The sequence below is a fragment of the Phodopus roborovskii genome, unplaced genomic scaffold, assembly GCF_943737965.1.
Source record: "Phodopus roborovskii unplaced genomic scaffold, PHOROB, whole genome shotgun sequence".
Lineage (NCBI taxonomy): Eukaryota > Metazoa > Chordata > Mammalia > Rodentia > Cricetidae > Phodopus > Phodopus roborovskii.
This window is the reverse complement of record NW_026126576.1, coordinates 8,231,368-8,254,039: the sequence shown is the minus strand read 5'-3', so window position 1 is coordinate 8,254,039 and position 22,672 is coordinate 8,231,368. Positions and strand designations below refer to the sequence as shown.

At 36.0% G+C, this 22,672-nt stretch overlaps 1 protein-coding gene across 1 annotated transcript in view; it reads right to left on the bottom strand.

Annotated features, from left to right (window-relative positions):
• The window catches only part of Cntn6 (contactin 6), a 197,064-nt gene extending 174,607 nt beyond the window's left edge, over nt 1–22,457 (bottom strand). The window contains exon 1 of the mRNA XM_051203481.1: nt 22,282–22,457. Coding sequence (XP_051059438.1) covers nt 22,282–22,423 — 142 coding nt within the window. The 5' untranslated portion in view covers nt 22,424–22,457. The remainder of the gene's footprint in view (nt 1–22,281) is intronic.
• Between the last annotated feature and the right edge of the window lie 215 nt (nt 22,458–22,672).

The following is a 22,672-nucleotide window of genomic DNA, read 5'->3' as shown; positions in this document are numbered from 1 at the left end:
AGATAGCAATTATTCATAGTAAATCACATTTAGGAATTAGTCTGAAGTCTTCAACAGAAAATTGGACAAAGGTCATAACTAGGAAATTTTCATAGTGCTTCTTCTAAATTGTGAACATATGAGAAAAGTCCAATTTTATTAATAACCTAAGAAATCCAATTGAGAAAAGCAATAATTTGTCACTCATTACATTGCTAAGAATAAACACCAATGGCATAGTATATTGAGAGAAAGTAAGAACACATCCAGCCAGTGGTGTTGCAAGCAATGCATGTAAAATTAGTTTTCAAGGGCTGTTAATCAAGACATGCTGATATTGAAAATACTTAAAATATTTTTCTGAAAAGAATTCAACTACAACGTATTTACAATAAGACTACAATTGAGCCAACAGTAAAGGGGTACGTAATTGTTGTTTAAACCTCCAATGACATCTAAAAAAATCTGCAGCAGTTAATTACTGAAATTGTCAAAGCATATTAAAAAATACTAGTAGCCATTTAAAAGGAGAAATATATCTCCTTGTATCCACTGATATCTAGTAACTGGTATTATTCTATATTTATTTCAGGACTTTCCTATTTTGTGACGAATGTTTACTCTTCCTTGTTGAAGATTTTTCTTTTTTATTTAATATTTTTTCTTATTTTTAGATATCAATCCGAATTCTCTCTCCATCACATCCTCCCGTATCCCCCACAGACTCCCCCATTTACTCTTCTCAGGTGGGATGAGGCTTTCCATGAAGGATCATCCAAATCTGTCAAGTTACTTGGGGTAGTACCTAGCCCCTCCCCTGTGTTGCTAGGCTAAGGGAGTGTCCCTCCATGGGAAATGGGCTCCTGAAATCCATTCGTGAACTAGGAATATATCCTGGTGTCATTGTCAGTGGTCCCATAGACTTCCCTGGCTTTCTAACTGAGATCCACATTTGGGGGGGGGTCTGGTTTGGCCCTATGCTGTTTTCCCAGCTATCAGTCTGGGGTCCATGGGCTCCTCCGTGTTCAAGTCAGCTGTTTCTGTGGGTCTTTCAAGCCTGTTGTTGATGCCCTTGCTCATCACTTCTCCCTCTCTGCAACTGGATTCCAGGAGTTCGTCTCAGTGTTTAACTGAGGGTACCTGCTTCTTTTTCCTTTAGGTACTGCATTAAGACTCTAGTATGGCATATCACAAAGTCATCAGTCTCATTATCAGGGAAGGGCATTTAAGGTATCCTCACTACTATTGCTTAGATGGTTAGTTGGTGTTATCCTTGTAGGTCTCTGGATCTTTCCCTAGTATACAAATTCTCTTTAAACCTATAATGGCTCCCTCTATTACAGTATCTCTTTCTTGCTCTCCTCTATTCTTCTCTTAATTCAATCTTCCTGCTTGTTCATGTTCTCCTCTCCCCTCCTCTTCTCCCCTTCTCTTTCTACTAACTCCCTCTCCCTTCCCCCATGCTCCCAATTTGATCAGGATATCTTATCCCTTTTCCCATTCCTGGGGGAACATGTATGTCTCTTTAAGCATCCTCCTTGTTTTCTAGCTTCTCTGGCAGTGTGAATTGTAGGCTGGTGACCCTTTGCTCTATGTCTAAAATCCATATGAGTGAGTACATTCTATGATCATCATTTTGTGACTGGATTACCTCACTCAAGATAGTTTCTTCTTGACTGACCCCCCCCCCCAACTAACAATTTGAACAACAGTGGAAAGGCTACAATAAATGCCCTTCCCTGATAATGAGATCAATGACTAACTTATCCACCATCATGGAGCCCTCATCTAGTAGCTGATGGAAACAGAAGCAAACACCCACAACTAACAATGAGCTGAACTGGAATCCAGAAACAGAGAGGGAGGACAAGAACACATAGAGACAGCTGACCCGAACAGGGAGGAGCTAATACACCCCTAGACTGACAGCTGGGAATCCAGCATGGGACCCATTCAGACCTCCTGAACATGGGTCTTGGTTAGAAGGCCTGGGCAGTCTAAGGGACTTTTGACATTGGACCCAGGGTATATCCCTGGTGCACAAAAGGACTTTGCGGTCACATCCCCCATGGAGGGATACTCCCTTACCCTAGAGACAGGAAAGACTGAAAATGACTTTACAGATTTAGATGACCCCTCCTGGAGGGCATCACCTATATGTGGAGTGGGGGAGGATGGGAAGGGAAGGTCGTTATGGTGCATGTGAGTGTGGAAGAAATGATAAGAGGGAGGGAGGCTTGGAGGGAGAGGGTAATGGGATAGATATGTAAAGTAAAAATAAAAATAAATTAATATAAAAAAGAAGAAAAAGATGGTTTCTTCTAGTTCAATCCATTTGCCTGTGAATTTCAAGATTCCATTGCTTTTATTTTTCCAACTTTGTAGTACTCCATTGTGTAAATGTACCACATTTTCTTTATCTAGTCTTCAGGTGAGGGGCATCTAGGTTTTTTACAGGTTCTGGCTATTACAAATAATGCTGTTATGAACATAGCTGACAGATGTCTTTGTTGCATGATTGTGCATCTTTTGGGTATATGCCTAAGAGTGGAATTGTTGGATCCTGTGGTTGACTGATTTCCATTTTTCTGAGCAACGACCATACTGATTTTCGAAGTGGTTGTACAAGTTTGCACTCCCACCAGCAGGGGAGAAGTGTTCCTCTTTCTCCACATCCTCTCCAGCATAAACTGTCATTGGTATTCTTGATTTTAACCATTCTGACAGAAGTAATATGATATCTTAGAGTTGATTTGATTTGCATTTCCCTGATGTTAAGGATGTTGATCACTTTCTTAAGTATCTTTCAGCCATTTTAGATTCCTCTATTGATAATTCTCTATTCAGTTCTGTACCCAATTTTTAATTGGATTACTTGGTGTTTTGGCAGATAGATCCATATCTATCACCATGCACAAACTTAATTCCAAGTGGATCAAAGACCTCCACATAAATCCAGACACACTGAACCTCTTAGAAGAGAAAGTGTGAGGTACCCTTGAATAAATTGGTACAGAAGAGCACTTCCTGAACATAGCACCAGTAGCAAAGAGACCAAGATCAACAATGAATAAATGGGACCTGATGAAACTGTGAAGCTCCTGTTGGCAATGGACACAGTCAAAAAGACAAACCAGCAGTCCACAGAATGGGAAAATATCTTCACTAACCCCTCATCTGACAGAAGGCTGATCTCCACAATATACAAAGAACTCAAATATTTACTCTTAATGACTTCATATAACCTTATACTTGGAATTCTGTACTCTGTAGAACATTATACATTTTAACCATTTAGGCAGATCTTCCTCATACAGTCTAGATCCTATATATGTGGAAACTTTTCTGAAAATGAATTCTATGTTTTTCCTCAAATAATTCTTCAAATCTTTGTCAAATTAAAGAATCAACTTCAACCATTTATTTGTTGGCAGATTTTGGATGTTGTTCTTACCATGAAAAACTACATCCCATATGGAAGCATTTGTTTGATTCCCCAACAATAGCATCAGTTTCTTCCTTCTCCAAAAAGGTATCTCTCATGTCTTCCTTATGTAACATGTGAGTGGCTGAAAAGCCACCAAAACTATTTCAGAACCATGTTCATATTTCATCATAAGTTAAACAAAATGTGAAGTTCAGTTAAAATCTAAATTGTGCATAATAATAATCTAAGAAGCTATGCAATATTGAAATTGAGATGATATAATTTACTAAAAGATAAAAAAGGTCAGGTGCATGTGACTTTCACATTTGGGAAGCTAAGACAAGAGTGTTATATTTGAAGGAGGCCTAATTTATACAGTGAATTCCAACTCCAGTCTTGGATACATTATAATATTCCATCTCAAGCAAACAACAAAATAACATATAAATTAATTATGGTAAAAATCCATCATTCCTTATGACATTTTTTCTGAGAAAATCATTGAAAACATTGGTAGGATCAAAATGCCACTCTATTTGTCCCATGCTTTCTCCCTATCTTCCACCAAGTATATAAGTATATTTTTCTTTTCTTTCCTTTTCTTTTTCTTTTTTTTTTTTTTTTTTTTTTTTTAGCTACTAAGGTTTAAGGTGTTACACTTTCTCTCCAAGTGTAATCTTTAGAATATGCAGTTTTATGTTTTATATAGTGTTTTTCAAACTTATTTCTCATATCACTCATTTAATACTAAGTGGAGAGAAGCTTCAAATCTTATATCCATACCTATGTAGGGCAGCAACATTTGCAGCATGACTTTTTGATATAGTCTATCAGAAGTGTAGTTTATACCACTCTTAGAAGTAATCTGGTGTTTTCAACACATGCCATTCATGGTGATATATTTATCTTAATACATACTTCCAATAAGCCTGGTAGTCCACTCCACTTTCACTATTGGAGACTCACTCTGCTACTATTGAAAATGCTTAAGTAACTCAGCCGGAACATGAGGGATTAGACAGGGAAAATGTGTCATTTCACTTGGCTCAGCCTGGACCATGATATATAAGAGAGCCAGACAGAGAAATGATATTTTGTGAATCCAAACAAAACCTAAAGAAACAATAACCAAGACTTGAGAGAAAACATAAACAGGAAGCTCAGCAGAAACTGGCTGCAAGAAAACGCTAAAAAGGGGAGCCACATACCATTGCTGGAAAAGAGGAACTAGTTTTGCTTCCTCTAGCATCATGGAGTAACTCCTGGTTTGAAAATAACTAGCAGACTATGAACATTTTGACCTGAATTTACACACCATTTACATATACCTAATTACAATAATTATGTGGTTAAATCTTGCTCCAACAAACAAATCCTGTGTGAAGGTCAGTTTGCCAGTAGCTAACCATAGAAGTCTAGGTGTCTGTACAGAGAGACAGGAAGTGAGATGGCTGGGGAGAAACAGGAACTTGCTCTCTTTTCTGCTGAAACATTAAGGAGGTAAGGTATGTGGCTGTGGTTTGTTGCTTCTCTCTGATCTCTCAGCATTTTATTCTATATCTGAATCCAGATTTTTATTACTTAGACCAAATAAGAACTCCCTTTACATAATGACCAAGTAATATTATGAAAATTTTATGTTAAAAAAGTTTAAAAAGAAAACAGTCTGGGTAATGCATAAAATGGCTGTTTAAATTGTAAGATACACAGAATTGGCTAGAAACTTACTTAAAGATTTTGTTTCCGATGAAGAAATCTAATGGTGAAGGATAGCTGAGTTGCTGAAGTAAAAAACCTATGTTTCAATATTATCTGTGTTTTAATGTTTCACAGTGATTATATCTGAAAACGTAACTAGTAATCCTAAATTGAAACTCACATAGCTTGTGAATATGGCAGATGAATGGGAAACTCCCTGGCATTGTAACAATGAGTGTGCAAATGATTTGTTAATGATTGCCTTTTGATATTTGGAAGCCCAGATATATATTTCAGGCCTTAGGAGAATTTGGAACAAAGTGTTCATATAGAATGCAATTTTCTGGGTAAATGAGGCTTGTGTAATAGAGGATGTCTTTGGAATTTTGGCTTTATTATAATACCTTACATACACAGGAGGAAATTTTTCATTGAAATAATGATGCTCGTGCCAATAAGAGAGTTCCAAGTGTAAGTTTTGGGTGTGTCTTCATGGAAAGTCTAATTCTTCACTCCTGCTATAAAATGTAGAGCTGAGGAGAAATGATTTTATCAGTAATATCATATCCTCATTCATTTCCTCCTGTTAACTGTATAAACTGAGGTAGATAGAGAGGGGTTAGCTAGAGTTATGGTTTTGAATGAGATGACTTGTTAGGACATCTGCTGCTGGGAAATGCTTTGCAAAGCAAAAGTTGGGTTCAAAGCTTGACTTCTGTTATCAGTCATCTTCCGGTTCAAAGTCCTGATTCTCATACTCACTTGCTGAGATTGCTGTGTCTGACATTTAGCTGCCTGCACACATATTAACTTTTATGAATACTAATACTTACATTAATGCAATATTCACAGTTCTCAGCCATCTTGGCTTACAAAAAACCTGTCATAAATTTATGTGTGATCTAGGTACTTTTCGTTCCTTGTCAAAAGAAACATGTAACCTTGTAAATGAATACTGAGAGTTCTACAAAAGAACCTTCCAACTGGCTAAGAGAGAGCTGGAAATGGGTTTGGCCTCCAGCACAGTTGTTTGTATTTAATAAAAAATAATCACTTTTATTTAAACCTAGTGAAATAATTAAAATAAACCCTATGTGATCAAGGGATAGACCCCAATCAGCATTCTGGTAGTTTGTTTGTGATTTCTGAAAGAATTAAGAGAAGGTTATATAATCTCCATTTTATAAACAAACAGAATTGAATTATGCAAAACAACTAATTAGTATGTATGTGAAAATTTTTTCCTGAACTACATAATGCTCACATAGGGGCAAAACACCCAGCAATTTTCTTGTTAAATCAGGGCAATATGTCTAGGCTCCTCCGCATCTGCATTTTCTGTGTAAAGATGAAGCATTGCCTGGGAGGACAGTATTTCTGAGAAGGGGCTACATACACATTGAAACCTATTGCTTTGGCTCCATTGATCTTTATTGCCATAGCATTAATGGATTTTCTTATTTCTTTAAGTGAGACTGCAGTTATATGTGGGCATATGCACAAGTACAGAGAAGACACATTGTTCTTGCTGCTTATGCATGCATGTGTTTCATAGGTAGAGGCAGCTCAATAAATACATTGTTAAAATGGACAGGTGAGTTTGTTGAAGGGTCATTCTGGAACCCATAAACACAGTTTTACAATTTTCTTTTCTGCTGGATATAACGGGCCTTCCTGCAGCACCTCTTTTGACCCTTTGGTAATAGACTTCCCTAGATACTGGCCTATAGCAACTTCTCCATTTCTTTTCTATTGTTGTATGACACATGATTTTACATCTCTGAAAATAATATTTTGTTATAAATAAAAGTAGTTAGATAACCAGAATTTTAATTATACACGGAAATCTTTAGAACTGAACAAGGTTATGTTATTGAGAAATTTAAGGTTTACTTTATTTTTAATTTTTGTAATATGAGTGTTTTGCCTTCATGTACATATGTACTCTAGATGACTGGTATCTGCCACAGTCAGTCCTCTGGGACTATAGTTACAGCTAGCCATTGTGAGCCAACATGTAGCTGGGAAACAAATCTTGGCTGTCTTTAAAAGGGGTGAATATTTTTGCTACCTATTCATTCATCACTTTAGTATCACTATGAACCTTTCAATTAAAAACAACAATTGTAAAGCTTGATATTTTACTCAGGACACATTTAAAACACAAATATAAAAACTACAATTTATCTATAGCTTTACAGAAGTTGAAAAGTTTTTTTTTTTTTGATCTCTATAATTTGTCTTCTGTACACTGTTACAAAATCAAGAGAGGCCAATATAAGTATGTTCATATTCATTTGGGATACAGAAAAACCTGCCTTCCAACAGCATCCATTTTGGACATAAGGAAAGAGACTTGGCCCACAAAAAGTAGACAACAAATAACCAAGGTGAATAATCCACCCAAGTTTTCTGAAATAGGTAAGAAGAAAGTCTGGAGATGCTTTTGTTTGTTTGGTTGGTTTTTTGTTTGTTTTGTTTTTCTGTTTGATGTTTTCTGTCTATATAATACATATATATTATAAGAGCAAAGCAAACATTAGATTCCACTGGTTTTATGAGTTTAGCAACTCAGTCCAAGTAGGTGGATTTCACAAAGCCTTCTATTACATTGTAAAAGTGTCAGCCTAAGGTTAGTAAGATTCCCAATCTAACAATGGTGACATTGAAAATCACCCATGCACATAGCTAGTGAGTTTCTTAACAAACATTACATAAAAGAATTAAAAGTATTTAATAAATGTAAATGAAGTATTTTCCTTTCAATTTTTTTGTGTGTATAATATTTACACATCTATGGGAGCTCATGTATATGGAGGAAAATATATGAATGTGGATACCACTTCATTCTATTTTTCATTCCTTTGAGACAGAGTCTCCTAATCGAAGACACAGCACAGGCTTGCCTTAGTTAGTCTGCCTAAACAGCATCTCCTAGGCTTCCTTGTTTCTGCTTTCTAGGCTGGAATTAGAGGTAGGGTGCCATAATATAGCTAACATTCACTGTGAACTTGAACTCTAGTCCCACTGTGTGGTAAGTGCTTTAACCAGGGAGTTACCTTTCTGGCCTATGAATGTTAATCCATTACAAACACTATTATTAATGACAATTCACTGGAAATACTTCTCTCAGATTTTATAGTCAAACATATTATGTCCATTAAAATCAAAGAAAATATATACAGAAATTTGTCCCAATTTATCATTAGAAAAATCAACTTTGACTGGGTCATTTAATTCTACCATTCATGGCAAAGGTATACAGATCACTGTGGGTTTTAGGCTTGCTTCATCTACTTAGTAAGTTATAGGCCAGCAAGGGATATATATATATATATATATATATATATATATATATATATATATTCGTGTGCGTGCGTGTGTGTATGTGTGTGTTTGTGATTTGTGTAATATATGTGTTTGTATATCTTACCTTTGTTTTGTTATTGGACAGGTATTATAAATCCATTTGTTTTATTATATTCTGCAATTATTCTCCCCATTGGCTTTAGTTATAACTTAAATCATGATTTCTTTAACCCATATCATCTATTGCAATGGTTCACAGATATTAAGACTTACTCTAAGATTAAAATTATCAATGGTATGTCAAATGTAGTTTTTGCATCTGGGTTTAGTTGTTTATGTCCATAATCATAGCACTCAGAAAACAACAGCCAAAAGACTGTAAGTCCAGGCTATAAAGCAAATTAGGCTAGCTTGAATTACATAGATACTGTTATAAAAACAAAAGAAAATAAAAAACAAAGAAATAATTACAACAAAATCTAAGGTCTCCAAAGTCTGGAGACATAGTGAGTAGTTTAGGTCTTGTATGACAATCACAAATTTCTGTGTTTGAAATCTACCTTAGAAATGAGCTCCCAGATGAGGAATTCTTATGAAAACAAACAAAAATACAAAGGAAAACAGAGTAGCAAAACTAACAAACAAAACCCTTATCTTAGCAAGACAAACATTTGCTTCTTTTGGGAGATGCTAGCTCTTTGCGTCAGCAAAGAAAAGAGTAGACTTTAAATATAAATAGTAGTTCAGTTCAATCTCTATAAACACAAAATGTACCATCATTTCTTTGTCTTCATGGATTATACCTTTGTGGATTTAGTCACCTATGGATCAAAATTATTAAAAGTAAATTTATCTGTAATGAACATGAATAGATCATTTTTAGTTATTATTCTCTAAAGAAAATTCAGAACAAAATTAATTATGTAGCATTTATATTATATTAGGTACTCAAATAAATTAAGAGATGAATCACAGTATACAAAAGGATGTATGCAGGTTAAAAATAACACTACATCATAACACATAAGAGATTTCAGCATTGACAGATTTGGGTTTTTTGGGGGTCCTATAATCATTCCCTCTTGGAATGAGTACACACATATATGATCATCAATAATACAGCATATAAATGAATTAATTTTAAGAGCACTGAAGTTTTAAACATCAAGTACAAGACAGTTTATTATAGAAGCTGACCACAGGACAGAGAATTTTTTTATATAAATTTATCAGCCCATGTAATAAAAGAAATAAATGGATCTATATTGATTTTAGGAAGTTCTTTTTATCACAGACATAATTAAGAGAATAAAAGACAAGCAACACAGTAGATGTTTTCCCAATACATAAAATCTGCAAAGTGGTCTTACCAAGAATCAATTATTGTGAAAAGAAAGTCAATAGAATAGAAAAAACTAAGTTACCAAGTATCATCAAGAATGCAGAAGAAATCATTGTTGCTAAAACCATAAATTAATAAAATCATAAAGAGTATCGCCTTTTCCTTGGTTTTCTTTGTTGTTTGTTTGTTGCTTTGTCTTAATAAAGACTTTGTATCTATATGCAGCTCAGATAGGCAAGAATGTAGAATCTATCTTCTATGTTCTCATCACTAGGAATACAGATTTTGACACATGGCCAGGCTAGTGTTATCTTTAAAAGTGTCTGTGTCCATGCCAGAACTGTTGGATTCTGTTTTATGTATAAACAATAGAGTAGTTTATGCAGGAGCATATGTAATGGTTTGTAGGTCAACATGACAAGATTAACATCTGACCACTCAGCACTCAGGAGAAACATGTCTGAACAGATCTGTGAGGGCTTCCCTAGATTGGTTTAATTAACTAAGGTGAAAACACCAACTCTGAATGTGGGTAGTCCTGTTCCAGGGATTGGGATCCAGACCTAGTAAAAAGGAAAAACCTAGGTGAGCATCAGCATGGGTCTCTTTCTGATTCCCAATTGTGGATGTGATGTGTTCAGCTGCTTCGGGCTTTTGCTGTCATCAGACCTTCCCAACTATGATGGACTATATCCCCAAACCATGAGCCAAAGTAACCCTTATTTCCTCAAGTTGCTTGTTAGGTATTTGATCACAGCAGTGAAAAAAATTAACTAATACAGGAGATAGTGTTGATAGAAGATTTATGTAACTTTTCATTTAAAAGCAACTCAACCTACAACTTAACTGGCTTTAATGTATTATATTACTTTCACTTATATAAAAGTAAAAAAAGGTGGGGTATTTGGGTAAAAGTTAATGCACTTGCCACACATATATGAGGACTTGAGTCTAAATCATCATTCCTACATAAATCCAGCCATAGTAATAAGCAACTATAACTCCAGTATTCCTATTTAGAGATGGCAGTTGACACAGGACACTCCCTGGAATCTTGCTGGCATATAACAATGAAAATACTCAATAAAATAAAGACAGATGAGAGATGAGAACTGGTACTAGGGTTTTACTTGTTCTCTGAATTCCATACACAGGAACACACACATACTAAGAAAACATAAGCTTATATACACATATCATATTGGTACAGAAAGGTATTTTTTAAAAATTGTTACTTAGAAATTATTAATTGGCAATTAGCTATGGCTCATCTCTCAGGAAGGAAGAAGGAAGAATTGGAAGTAGAAAGGTTCAGTGTAACTTGACCAAAATGCTGGTAATAGTTGATATTTACACTTAGTAAATAAACTGCCATTGAGTGTAATGAGCTATGTGTTTTTCTGTACACATTATATTTCATAAGAAAGAAGAATATGAACTAATAACTTAAAACATAACAAACATTTCCATGGATTATTTTAAATCTATTATATGTAGTTGTTTTTTACACGGTATATCCTAATTTAGATAATATTATTATTAAATAATATATGGCAAATGCCAGAGGAGAATTTATCCTACCCTTTAAAGTAAATTTCATCAGACTCCAGAGAGACATTGTCATGAGCAATGTACATAACTTGCCCAAAGCTATTTGTCTTATGAGTTGTCAGAAAGTCTGTTTCTGCTCTCTGCTTCTTCTACAGATTAACAAATAAGAAACTCTCAATTTTTTGGGATGAATCTCTTACTTTGTAATATTTTCTTCCCCCACCATGATTCTTGTCCCATGCAGCTTAAATGTGCAATTTTATTCAAATGGAGCACAAAGATTAGGGCTTGTTGAACATAAGTAGAGGAAGGCATTGGGAGAGGTTGAATTTTTAAGAAAAAAATATCAGTTTTGATAAGATACATAAATAGATTTCCAGCAGTGATGATGTGGGCGAAAATGAGCCTAACACATTGGATAATCTACATTCCTGTTGATTTTTAAGATAAATATGATAGGAGCCAGCTGTAATTTAACTATACAACCTTCACAGCCCATTTGTTTAAGATGTGAATTATTTTTAAAAGCAAGGTTTTCTCCTTAAAATACCAATTGGCAGTAATGTTATTATAGCATTAAAATAAAATTAGAACACTAAATCCGTTGTAAAATCATAGCACCACTTCAACGATAAAATGAAAAGCAATGCTAATTTGTCAACTTTCTTTCACTTAAGAAATTAGACGGAGAGATTTCTTCATGTACATGTTCATGTCATTCTCGTCTGCAAAAATGATGTTAAAAGGCATTTGGCATTTTCATTGATAATTAGGTATGCATTACCCACTTAATGCACACTTTACAATTACCAGAGTCTTTGCGATTTCCAAATGCGTGTTTTGAGTGTTATTTTTAAAAAGTTCTTTTCCTGGGACTTAATTTATTTTTCAGATATAAATGCATTTTATCACCATTAGGATCATGTCTGATTTGGGCTGAATTTCAATGACATTTAGAATTTGTCAGGTCCCAATATGCTTTTCATTTTATTTATCAATGTGAGAGTCTTCCAGTTTCAGAAATAATGAAACACATTACTTTCAAGTTCACAAGTGCCTTGAAATCCTTCTGTAGTCAAAGGCCTTTACATTAAGACTTATACCTACAAAAAGTGGAGAATAAGGACATGGCATAGATTGTTTTTAGAGGAATATAACAAGGCAGTCAGGAGCCTTGCCCTGTATTTTTAACAAGCCAGAATTTTTATTTGATTATTCATTCTAACAGCATGTATTTGAATGATATCCAGACTACAATACAAGGGTATAATTTGTTGAAATGTGTGTATGTGTGTGCACAGGTGGGGGTATGTGGGTTAACATAGAAGTCAGGATGATCTCAATGGTGGTAACTCAAGCACAGAGTATTTGAGACAGAGTAATTATCAAGAACTCATTACGTAGGCTTAGCTGGCTATCCAGCAAACCTCAGGGTTCTGTTTTTCTGTTTCTCCAAAACTGGGATGTATCATCATGTCCTGCCTTTCTTCTTTTCTATGCATTTGTGGATTTTGAACTCTGATCTCCATACTTGCAAGGCAAGGCTTTCCCTATTATCTACTTTCCTAGCTAAGTGTTTCTTTGATTCATGAGAATTCTACTTTCAAAATACATGCCATAAAAAATATCTCAAGACAAATACACAAGACATTCAGAGCTTGTATAGTTTGAGTGACTTTGGGCAAGCAACATAGTTGTAGCAACTTGTGTTTCTCTATCTGTAAAAATATGGTTTAGAATAGCTTACATGATCAAATAATGATAAATGGCTTGGTATGTATAAAACTTTTTGCATTCCTTTGGAAAAATTATGATGGCTGTAAATGTCTACATGTTTATGGTGTTTTAAAATGAACTGTTATTATATGTTAACCCAGAAGCATTCAAAATCAGTCCTGGGATATGATGCAGAATTCTATAATCTTCCCACATGAGTTAAATGAACTAAAGGTTATAACACCCCTAAATATGTATAACTTTGGTGTTAACAATTTTAATATATAAAGCTAATGTATCCAAGAAAATGTATGGTGCATTTCAAATTGCCTTTTATAAGAAATGTCAAAATTCTGAACATCAATCAAATACTTGGTGCTAGAATGAATAATGAAATACAAATTCTGACATGTTAATAATGAAGCATGAGTCTCCTGAATGCATTGCCCCCTTCATCTAACAACAATCTATCCATTGCCCTTGGCCTCTTCTGTGTATATTAAATATCTAGTCCTCTATCTATCTTTTTTTGAAGTCATAACACTCATTTTACACATGAATTAACAATGCCATAGTGCACATGATCTTCCACAACATGCAATTTGCTTTGGTGCATGTATCCAAGTTTTCTCAGGATCTCATAGTCCCATTCAATCATCCAACTGCACAAAGAGGGAACACAGACAGAAGTTTCTGTCCCACTTGGTTCCATGGCAGTTTAGTCCCAAATAAACACACAGAGGTTTATATAAATTATAAACTGGCCAATGACTTAGGCTTTTTATTGGCTAGCTGTCTCTATTTATTAACATTTCTTTTGTATTAATCTGAGTATCTCCAAATGTTCTTGGTTACAGTAGAATGCCAGGGCATCCTTCTTCCCCATAGCTACATTGTGTCTCCCTTACCACTCACCTCTACTCCCTCCCTTATCCCTTTTCCACAAAACCACCTAGTCTGGTAGCCCCACCTAAACTTCCTGACTGGCTAAATCCTGCATGTTTGTTGGCTTGAAACAGTTTTATTCATCAATCAATAAAATAAATATAAATTCACACCATACAGAAGGACATCCCCTGTCAAGAAAAAGTTCTTTTTCAGCCCCAATACAGAAAAACTGTAAGTTCCTAACTCAGCATTTCAGTCCTTTCATAATGACAGCCAGATCTGTCTCTACTTGCCTCTTCCATAACATGTGCTCCTGATCACTGTCTTTTCTTGTTGAGACTTAATATTCTATGTTTTCTAGCTTCTGTTTTGAGAACAGAAACTAGTATCTCAATGCTCAAATAAAGCCACTTCTCCTTTGAATAGCATTCTTTGTTCTTCTCTGAACCTAACTATTTCCTGTTCAGGGTGCTGCTCAGTTACCTAAGGTCCACCTTTTATTTCACCTTATAAAACTTGTTGAGGCAGTGCAGGGTACAGTAGAGAAGTGCTTGCGTATCACACTCTCTCTAAGTTTGAATATTGACCATGACATTCATTTTTTTGTGTGGTTACAGGCAAAGCAATTATTTATGCCCTTTTGAAATGGGGATTTTGATTCTCTCACAGGCTTCACCATAATGAAGAAGAAACATAAAATGTTTCAATGGTATTTACTATTCATGGGCAATTTACTTTCCTTTTACAGTGTTTTGCTTAGACTGTACTTAAGTTTTTGTTTGCACTGTTAAAATGGGAGATAGCTGCCAGCATTGATTCTACTATTTAATCTCTAGGGGCTATCGCAATGATTACCACATATAAGACCAAGTATGTCAAGGTGGTGGCCAGATAAATAAATGTAGAGCCAATTAGAAGGCTGTCATGCTGCCTTTACTTCTGCACTGACAGAAGAAAGGTATTAGAAATATCATCCATGATTAAATATGAACTACAACACAATCAGAAAGTTTTATCTAGGATTTTATGCCAAGTGTCTATGTATTCATTGTCACAGTTCCATAAAATAAAAGCTTCCTAAACAGAGATGGAGGAATTACAGGTTTCTTTCCAAGCACCTACCTCAGTTTCTCAGGTACAATATTTTAAAAGGCACACATGGATTGCAACGCCCCACAGGAGTGTAGGAGTACAAAGTAATTATTAATTTCCACATGAAAACAGGAATTTCATCTTTAACATTTGCCACCAAAGTCCTTGAGAAATAAAGAAAATTCCAAGCAGCTACAAGTGAATAAAATAACCAAGCTGGAATTATCACTTAGAAATGCTAGCATTAATGATAAGAGGTGATAAGAGACAGAACTTCCTTCTCAAAGTTTGGATGGCCTGGTGTGGGGTGGGAGTAAATTATAATATGCTTGAGGACAAGATCGAATAGAATCGTATGCTGAAGAAAGGTTGTCAGGGACTTTTGTTATCCAAAAATCCAAAACATGCCTTAAAAAGAGAGAAGCGAATGACTTGTTAAGATTGAAGATATATTTGCCCTATTTTACAATATGAACATTTTTATACATGGGCCAAATTATCAGGAAGCTTTCATGGTAAGATAAATCATAAGGCAGAAAATTAATGACCACATCTAAAATAAACTTACTGTACCATCAGAGTGCTACTACCAAGATAAACGTTATAAGCAAAAGCCCTCAGTTATATAATATTTAACTGCCAAACCTCACATACACAATGTAGGTTCAGAAAGGGTGCTCACAGTGCCACAACAAACTACCAAAAGACAAAAGAGTTCAAACATTTTTATTTTGATGCATAATTATATTCTAAATTAGGGAAATATGTGTAAGTATGGCTTCTGAACAAATTTTTGACCTGTAAGAAATAAAATGTCAAAAAAACCTTGTTGAGATGTTTTCTACCTTCCTTGGTGTTGCTTAAAACTGGGACCCAGGGGGCAGAGATTTACAAGAAGAAGATTAATTCCACCTCATGTATGACATTCGCAAAATACATAAATAAAATGTAGAAAAATGAATTAAGAAAATACATGGTTTTAAGTTTTCTTATTAGTAGCTTGACTTAACTATGCTCACAAAAATGAAGTTAGAAATAATAATAAAGTTCCTAAAATATTTCTGAAACAGGGAAAGTCAAATAAAATTTTAAGACTATATAAGTTGGGGAGAAGCTAACAGAAACAGAAATGGGGAAGACTAGAGCAAGGACAGGTATATCTGCTGTCTTCTGCTCAATCTTTAGAGACATCTGAAGAATTAAAAACAGAACAGGAGAAGCTGCATAGTTGGGGTTGGATGTCTCTTCCATATAAGGACACATGTAGTACATCAGGGCCTACAACACTAACCCCAAAGTTTATTATGCAGCTTACTTACTTAGAGGTATTGTTTTAGAAAATTACTGAGAAAATAAATTATTTGAAACTGAAACAAAGAAAGAGGGCTCCCATGACTTGTATGGACAGTGTTGTAAAGAGGTCTCTCCTATTCAACATCAGGAGCATTCATTTTATAAAGTAGGGTCTGCTTTTCTTAAATAAATATAATTACAATAAAATTTGTTTAATAACAATACACCTTGGGAAAAGCCACAATCTGTTTAGAGTTTAAGCTTCTATTCTATAAAATAGGGACAACAGAAATATTGTTATTGGCCAGTTCAACAGAGACATTGTATGTAAAGAATATGGAAAGTAATACACTATCTCACAAAGACACCACATACTCTGCTTGCCAGACAGAAAAATTAAGCTAGAATTGGGTAGGAAGGTTACTCCATGATGGCTACCATTTTAGTGCCTGATCGTTCTATCCAGTCTGCTGGGAGAAATCATTAATAGTCATGCTGTGCATCCTATCCTATGTGCAATGTTACTGATTGGCCAGGCAATCTTTGTTCACTAATTTAATAATGGTGGGCCTGTTATGGGAACTATCACTTAACTTCTAATTGGAATGGAGACTTCCTACAATTTATAGTTGGTACTGTCAAATGCCAGTGTGGCTGAGGAGGTCATAGCCCATGGTGGTAAAATCTACCTGTTGATTTGTTAAAGGATCATAGTGCCTATGTCAAAGTTCCTTTCAATTAATCATCTTTATATTCCTAGATATGTACTCTTGCCTGATTTGTTTGGATAACATTTTTACAGTGACCCATGGTAAGTATAAAGACTTATACATGGTATAAGTGATGAGAATTATATGACTGTTGAATTCTCACACATAAATGAGGCACATTTTATCACTCTGTCTTCAGGGCTCAGAAAACATGATAGAAAGAGGATCAAATAGAATGTAAGAGCCAGAGGAAGGAGTGGAGAATTATGAAAAATTGACTTCTGGCTATAGAACTCTTGAACCTTGGCTTCTGAATTCATGAACTCTTATCAGCTATAATTTCCTTTATAAGTTCTGAACAATATTGGGCATTTCAGACACTCACAGCTCCCTGAAGATTTATAGGAAATGGGTGGTTGATAAAGAAGGAGGAATATTTGCTTCTTTTGCATAACTACTGTTAAGTTGCCCGTGCTTGCCTAAATAAGCCATCCTTTATGCTGATGTGAGCAACCCTAATGAAACTAATTATCTTATAAAAAGAGATGTTAAAACATATGGGGTCAAACTTGGAAGCTTCTGTAAGGCAAAGGACACAGTGGACAAGACCAAATGGCAGCCGACAGACTGGGAAAAGATTTTCACCAATCCTACATCTGACAAAGAGCTGATCACCAAAATATACAAAGAATGCAAGAAACTAGTCAACAAAACACCAAATAACCCTATTAAAAAATAGGGTACAGAACTGAAGAGAGAATTCTCAATAGAGGAAATCAATCAGGCTGAAAGACTCTTAAGTGCTCAACATCCTTAGCTATCAGGGAAATGCAAATCAAAACAACTTTGAGATACCATGTTACTCCTGCACAATGGCTAAAATTAGAAACACAATGAAAACTTATGTTGGAGAGGATGTGGAGAAAGGGGAACACTCTTCCACTGCTGGTGGGAATGCAAACTTGTACAGCCATTTTGGAGATCAGTATGGCAGTTCCTCAGGAACATGGGAATCAGTTTACCACAGTACCCAGCAATCTCCTTCTTAGGCATATACCCAAATGATCCACTCCATGCAACAAAGACATATGCTCAACTATGTTCACAGCAACATTATTTGTAATAGCAAGAACCTGGAAGCAACCTAGATGCCCCTCAACTGAAGAATGGATAAAGAAGATGTGGCACATCTACACAATGGAATACTACTCTGCGGGGGGGGGGGGAGAAAACAATGGAATCTTGAAATTCGCAGGCAAGTGGATGGAACTTGAAGAAACCATCCTGAATGAGGTATCCCAGTCACAAAAAGAGGAATATGGTATGTACTCACTCATATATGGATTTTAGACCTTGAACAAAGGATCACCAGCCTATAATTCATACTGCCAGAGGAACTAGGATACAATGTGTATTCTAAGAGATTCATATAAGGTCCCTCACAGAAGGGGGAAAGGACAAGTTCTCCAGAACACGGAGGGAGTGGGGGTGTGGGCAGTGAGTGGAGAGAGAACTATGAGAAAGTGAAGGGGAGGAGAGGAAAGCACGTGGGACTAGGAAGAATGAGTCAGGGGAGGAATAGAAGACAGAAAAAAGAGAGAGGGGGAGAGAGAGAACATAAAAGAGGAAACCATTATGGATTGAAGAGAAAACTGAACCTAAAGAAATGTCCAGATACCTACAAGACTGACTCCAACTAACAATTTGAGCAACAGTGGGAAGGCTACCATAAATGCCCTTCTCTGATAATGAGATTGATGACTAACTTATCCACCATCATGTAGCCCTCATCTACTACCTGTTGAAATCATAAGCAAACACCCACAACTAAACACTGAGTCGAACTAGAATCCAGATGCAGAGAGGGAGGACAATAATAGGCTGCAGAAACACATAGATACAGCTGACCTGAACAAGGAGGAGCTAATGGGCCCCAGACTGATAGCTGGGAATCCAGCATAGGACTGACTCAGACCCCCTGAACATTGGTCTCAGCCAGCAGGCCTGAGCCATCTAAGGGACCTGAGACAGTGGAACTAGGATGTATTCCTGGTGCACAAAAGGAGCTTGTGGGCACATCCCCCATGGAGGTATACTCCCTTAACCTAGAGACAGGAGAGAAGTCCTAGTCCCTACTCCAAATGACTTGACAGATTTAGATGACTCCTCCTGGATGGCATCACCCTGCATGTGGAGTGGAGGGGGGAGGTGGGAGGGGAGGGTGGTTGTGGTGCATGTGAGGGGGGAAGAGTGGGAAATAGGGAGGGAGAATGGGAGGAAGGGAGGGAAGGAGAGGGAACTGGGATCGATATGTAGAATAAAAAAAATAAATAAGTAAAAAAAAACATATGGCGATCTAGTTGGAACTGAAAGGGGTTAAAAGTAGTACAAGAGGATAAAATAGAAAATGGAGAATAAATATCATCAAAATGCATGTGAGTGTGTGTGTTTGTGAGTATGAATCCCAAATTTAAAATAATTATTTAGTTTAATTGAACATTAAATAAAAACACTGAACAACCTTTGAAACATAAGAAACTAGATATAAACTAGATTTGTCTATGTGAAATTACAATTAGAAATATGTAATTGTATATGTTAATATTTTAGATGTATGCATATGTGTGTATGTATATATGTATATAATGATTGAATGAGTTAGAGAAACAATGAAATTCAGGAGATATGATTTCCAAAGTGTCTAAGTGAATTAAAACTCTCACACTCCTATCCTAGGTAATTCAAGTCATTATTTTATACAGTGAATGATGGTGTGAGTTTCAGTCTGTAAATTTCTCAGCAGAGTGTTATTGTCAGAAGTGATCTAATTGCATTCTGCTGGATATTTGATAAACATACAAGTTGAGTTTGAAAATGCTTGTATCTGAAACATCAGTATTTGACCCACATTATTATTCAGCCAATGACCTTCTCAGTCAAACAACTACTGTTAATTTATTAAGGAGATGGTGATGCATTCAAGAATGAAGATACAGGTAATGAAGTTCAGAAAGCCTTCATTGGGTCAGCATGTATCTAGACTACTTTTGCTGTGTTATATTCTAGCTCTCTCCCTTACTGGGATAGGAAGCCTATCAGACAAGCATCAGTATAAATACTATGCTGGAAGGCAGAATATTTGAACTTTTTTTCTCTCTTGAAAATGTCAGTTGTAACATGAATGCATAAAAGACCAAGAGACTGATATTGGGGTTCAAGCTGAAAATCAGGGAAGCAAAGCATCCCACCACTAGCTCTCACCTATTTGACAGATAACCCAACAGAAATTCAGGAGCATTACAAATAAATATTCTATGTCATATGGAGTCTCCTTAGGAATTTGTCAGTGTGTAATTTGGCTCCAAGATTCTGGGGATGTCCACTTTCCAAACTAATCAGTTAGTCTCGAACAACAATACATTTATGTAGAATTTGTGTCCATATTTTTCTCTCTATTATGTTTCAAGTGATTATCCAAGATGGAATGCAGAAATCAACTACAATGATTATTGAGTATATGCATTAAAAATAAAGCAAGACTGTCTCCCAAACACTGAACCTAGCTATACCTTGTGGAGATCATGTGATCTCTGGTGTTGAACAAACTTGGGAACATATCTGCAAATGAATAAAGTGCATTTTGTAGGGTGTGATGAAATACATATTTATATGAAAAATTTTTACATTTGTTTTTTTTAAGTTATACACATTACAGACGTTTCAATGAGCCACGAAACAGAATAAACTAATATTCTTGTTCCTTGACTCATCTAGAGTGTAGGGAGTCATACAAGGGGAATAGCAAGCCTTCTACTTTGTCCGCATTATAAGATATAATTACTCTCAAACAAGGCTTTCACTGAATCCAATATGAAGCATTTTAGTCCCTGGAAACACTATATATAAAGGATATGAGAAGCAGTGTCTATTGTTCATCTGCTAATGTCCCCAAATGTCACAAAGGTAATTACTTGGATGACATTTATGTGATGCAGCTGGACATTGTTACAGTTAATATAAAGCCTGCCTGTGGCAATCACTTTATTTCCACCTACATCTCACTGTGGGTGTATGATCACTGTTCCTAGAGAAACACTGCCTGCCCTACATGATACCAAAACCTTGGGTTGCTTTCGTGTGCTAGTCACACTAATGCCTTATTCAAAAGAAAAAATGAAAGGGCAACAATATTATATGTATGGTCTTAGTATTGATATGTGGCACTTTTTATTAGAGATGTTTCTAAGAATATTTTGCAATATGTAATTTAAAAAATATTTTCTACCTAAAAAGTAACCAATTTCCATTATCCTCGGGAAACTTGATTTATAAAATCAAAACTATTTATACGCATAAAATTCTATTTTTTTCCTGACTCACTCTTCCTAGCATGTGGGACCAGGAAGAATGAGTCGGAGGACTAATAGACAAGAACAAAAAAAAAAAAAAAAAAGAGATACCATAATAGAGGGAGCCATTATAGGTTTGAAGAGAAAATTGACTCTAGAGAAATTCTCAGAGACATACAAAGATGACCCCAACTAACAATCTAAGCAGCAGTAGAGAGGCTACCTTAAATGCCCTTCCTTGTTAATGAGATTGATAACTAACTTATATGCCATCGAGCTCTCATCTAGTAGCTGATAGAAACAGAAGCAGACACCCACTGCTAAAAACTGAGCCTAACTCCTGGAATCCAGTTGCAGAGAGAGGAGTGATAAGATAAGGGGTGATGACCATGCTATAGAAACCCAAAGAGACAGCTGACCTGAACAAGGGGAGCTCATGGATCCTCAGACTGATATCTGGGAAACCAGCATTGGACCAACTCAGACCCCCTGAAAGTGGGTCTCAGTTAGAAGGCCTGGGCAGTCTAGGAGCCTCTGACAGTTGAACCAGGATGTATCCTTGGTGCACAAAAGGACTTTGGGAGCACATTCCCCATGGAGGGATATTCCCTTAGCCTAGAGGCAGGAGGGACTCCAAATGACTTGTCAGATTTTGATGATCCCTCCTGGAAGGCATCACCCTCCCTGTGGAGACAGGGGAATGGGATGAGGGGGTTGGAGGGCATGAGAGGGAAGGAGAGAGAACTGGGATAGATATGTAAAATAAGATATATCTATATATATATCTACATCTACATCTACACCTATATCTATATATATAATTTCAAAGAGCAGGCTATTGGAAAGGCTACCTTTTTGGCCCAACATCACCAGACTATTTTTTTCAGAACATATTGAATGTGGAATTTTTTTTTGCCACAGACTTACATGCAAACTGTAGTTTTGCTTTCCTACTCAGAATGGTACCCACAGAGTTGGTGGCCAGACACTGGTATGTGCCAATATCTTGATCTGTGCGGGGGCTGCTGATGGCCAAATTGCCTCCATCCAACCTATAGTGATAAGTCATGCTGAAGTCAATATCTGTGCCATTTTGTTTCCACCTTCAAGGATAAAAAAGAAATAAAATTACATATGTAATATGAAGAACTGAATGCTATTTATCATAAAAATATACTGTTTGAATTCCTATAAGCATAAATATAAACAAACAAAACCCATGATTACCTGTGGGGTGATCACTGTAGTTTTATTAAGGGCAAGAATATTGTTTTTGTTAGTTGTCCAGGGGTTTGAAATATGACCAACTTCACACACT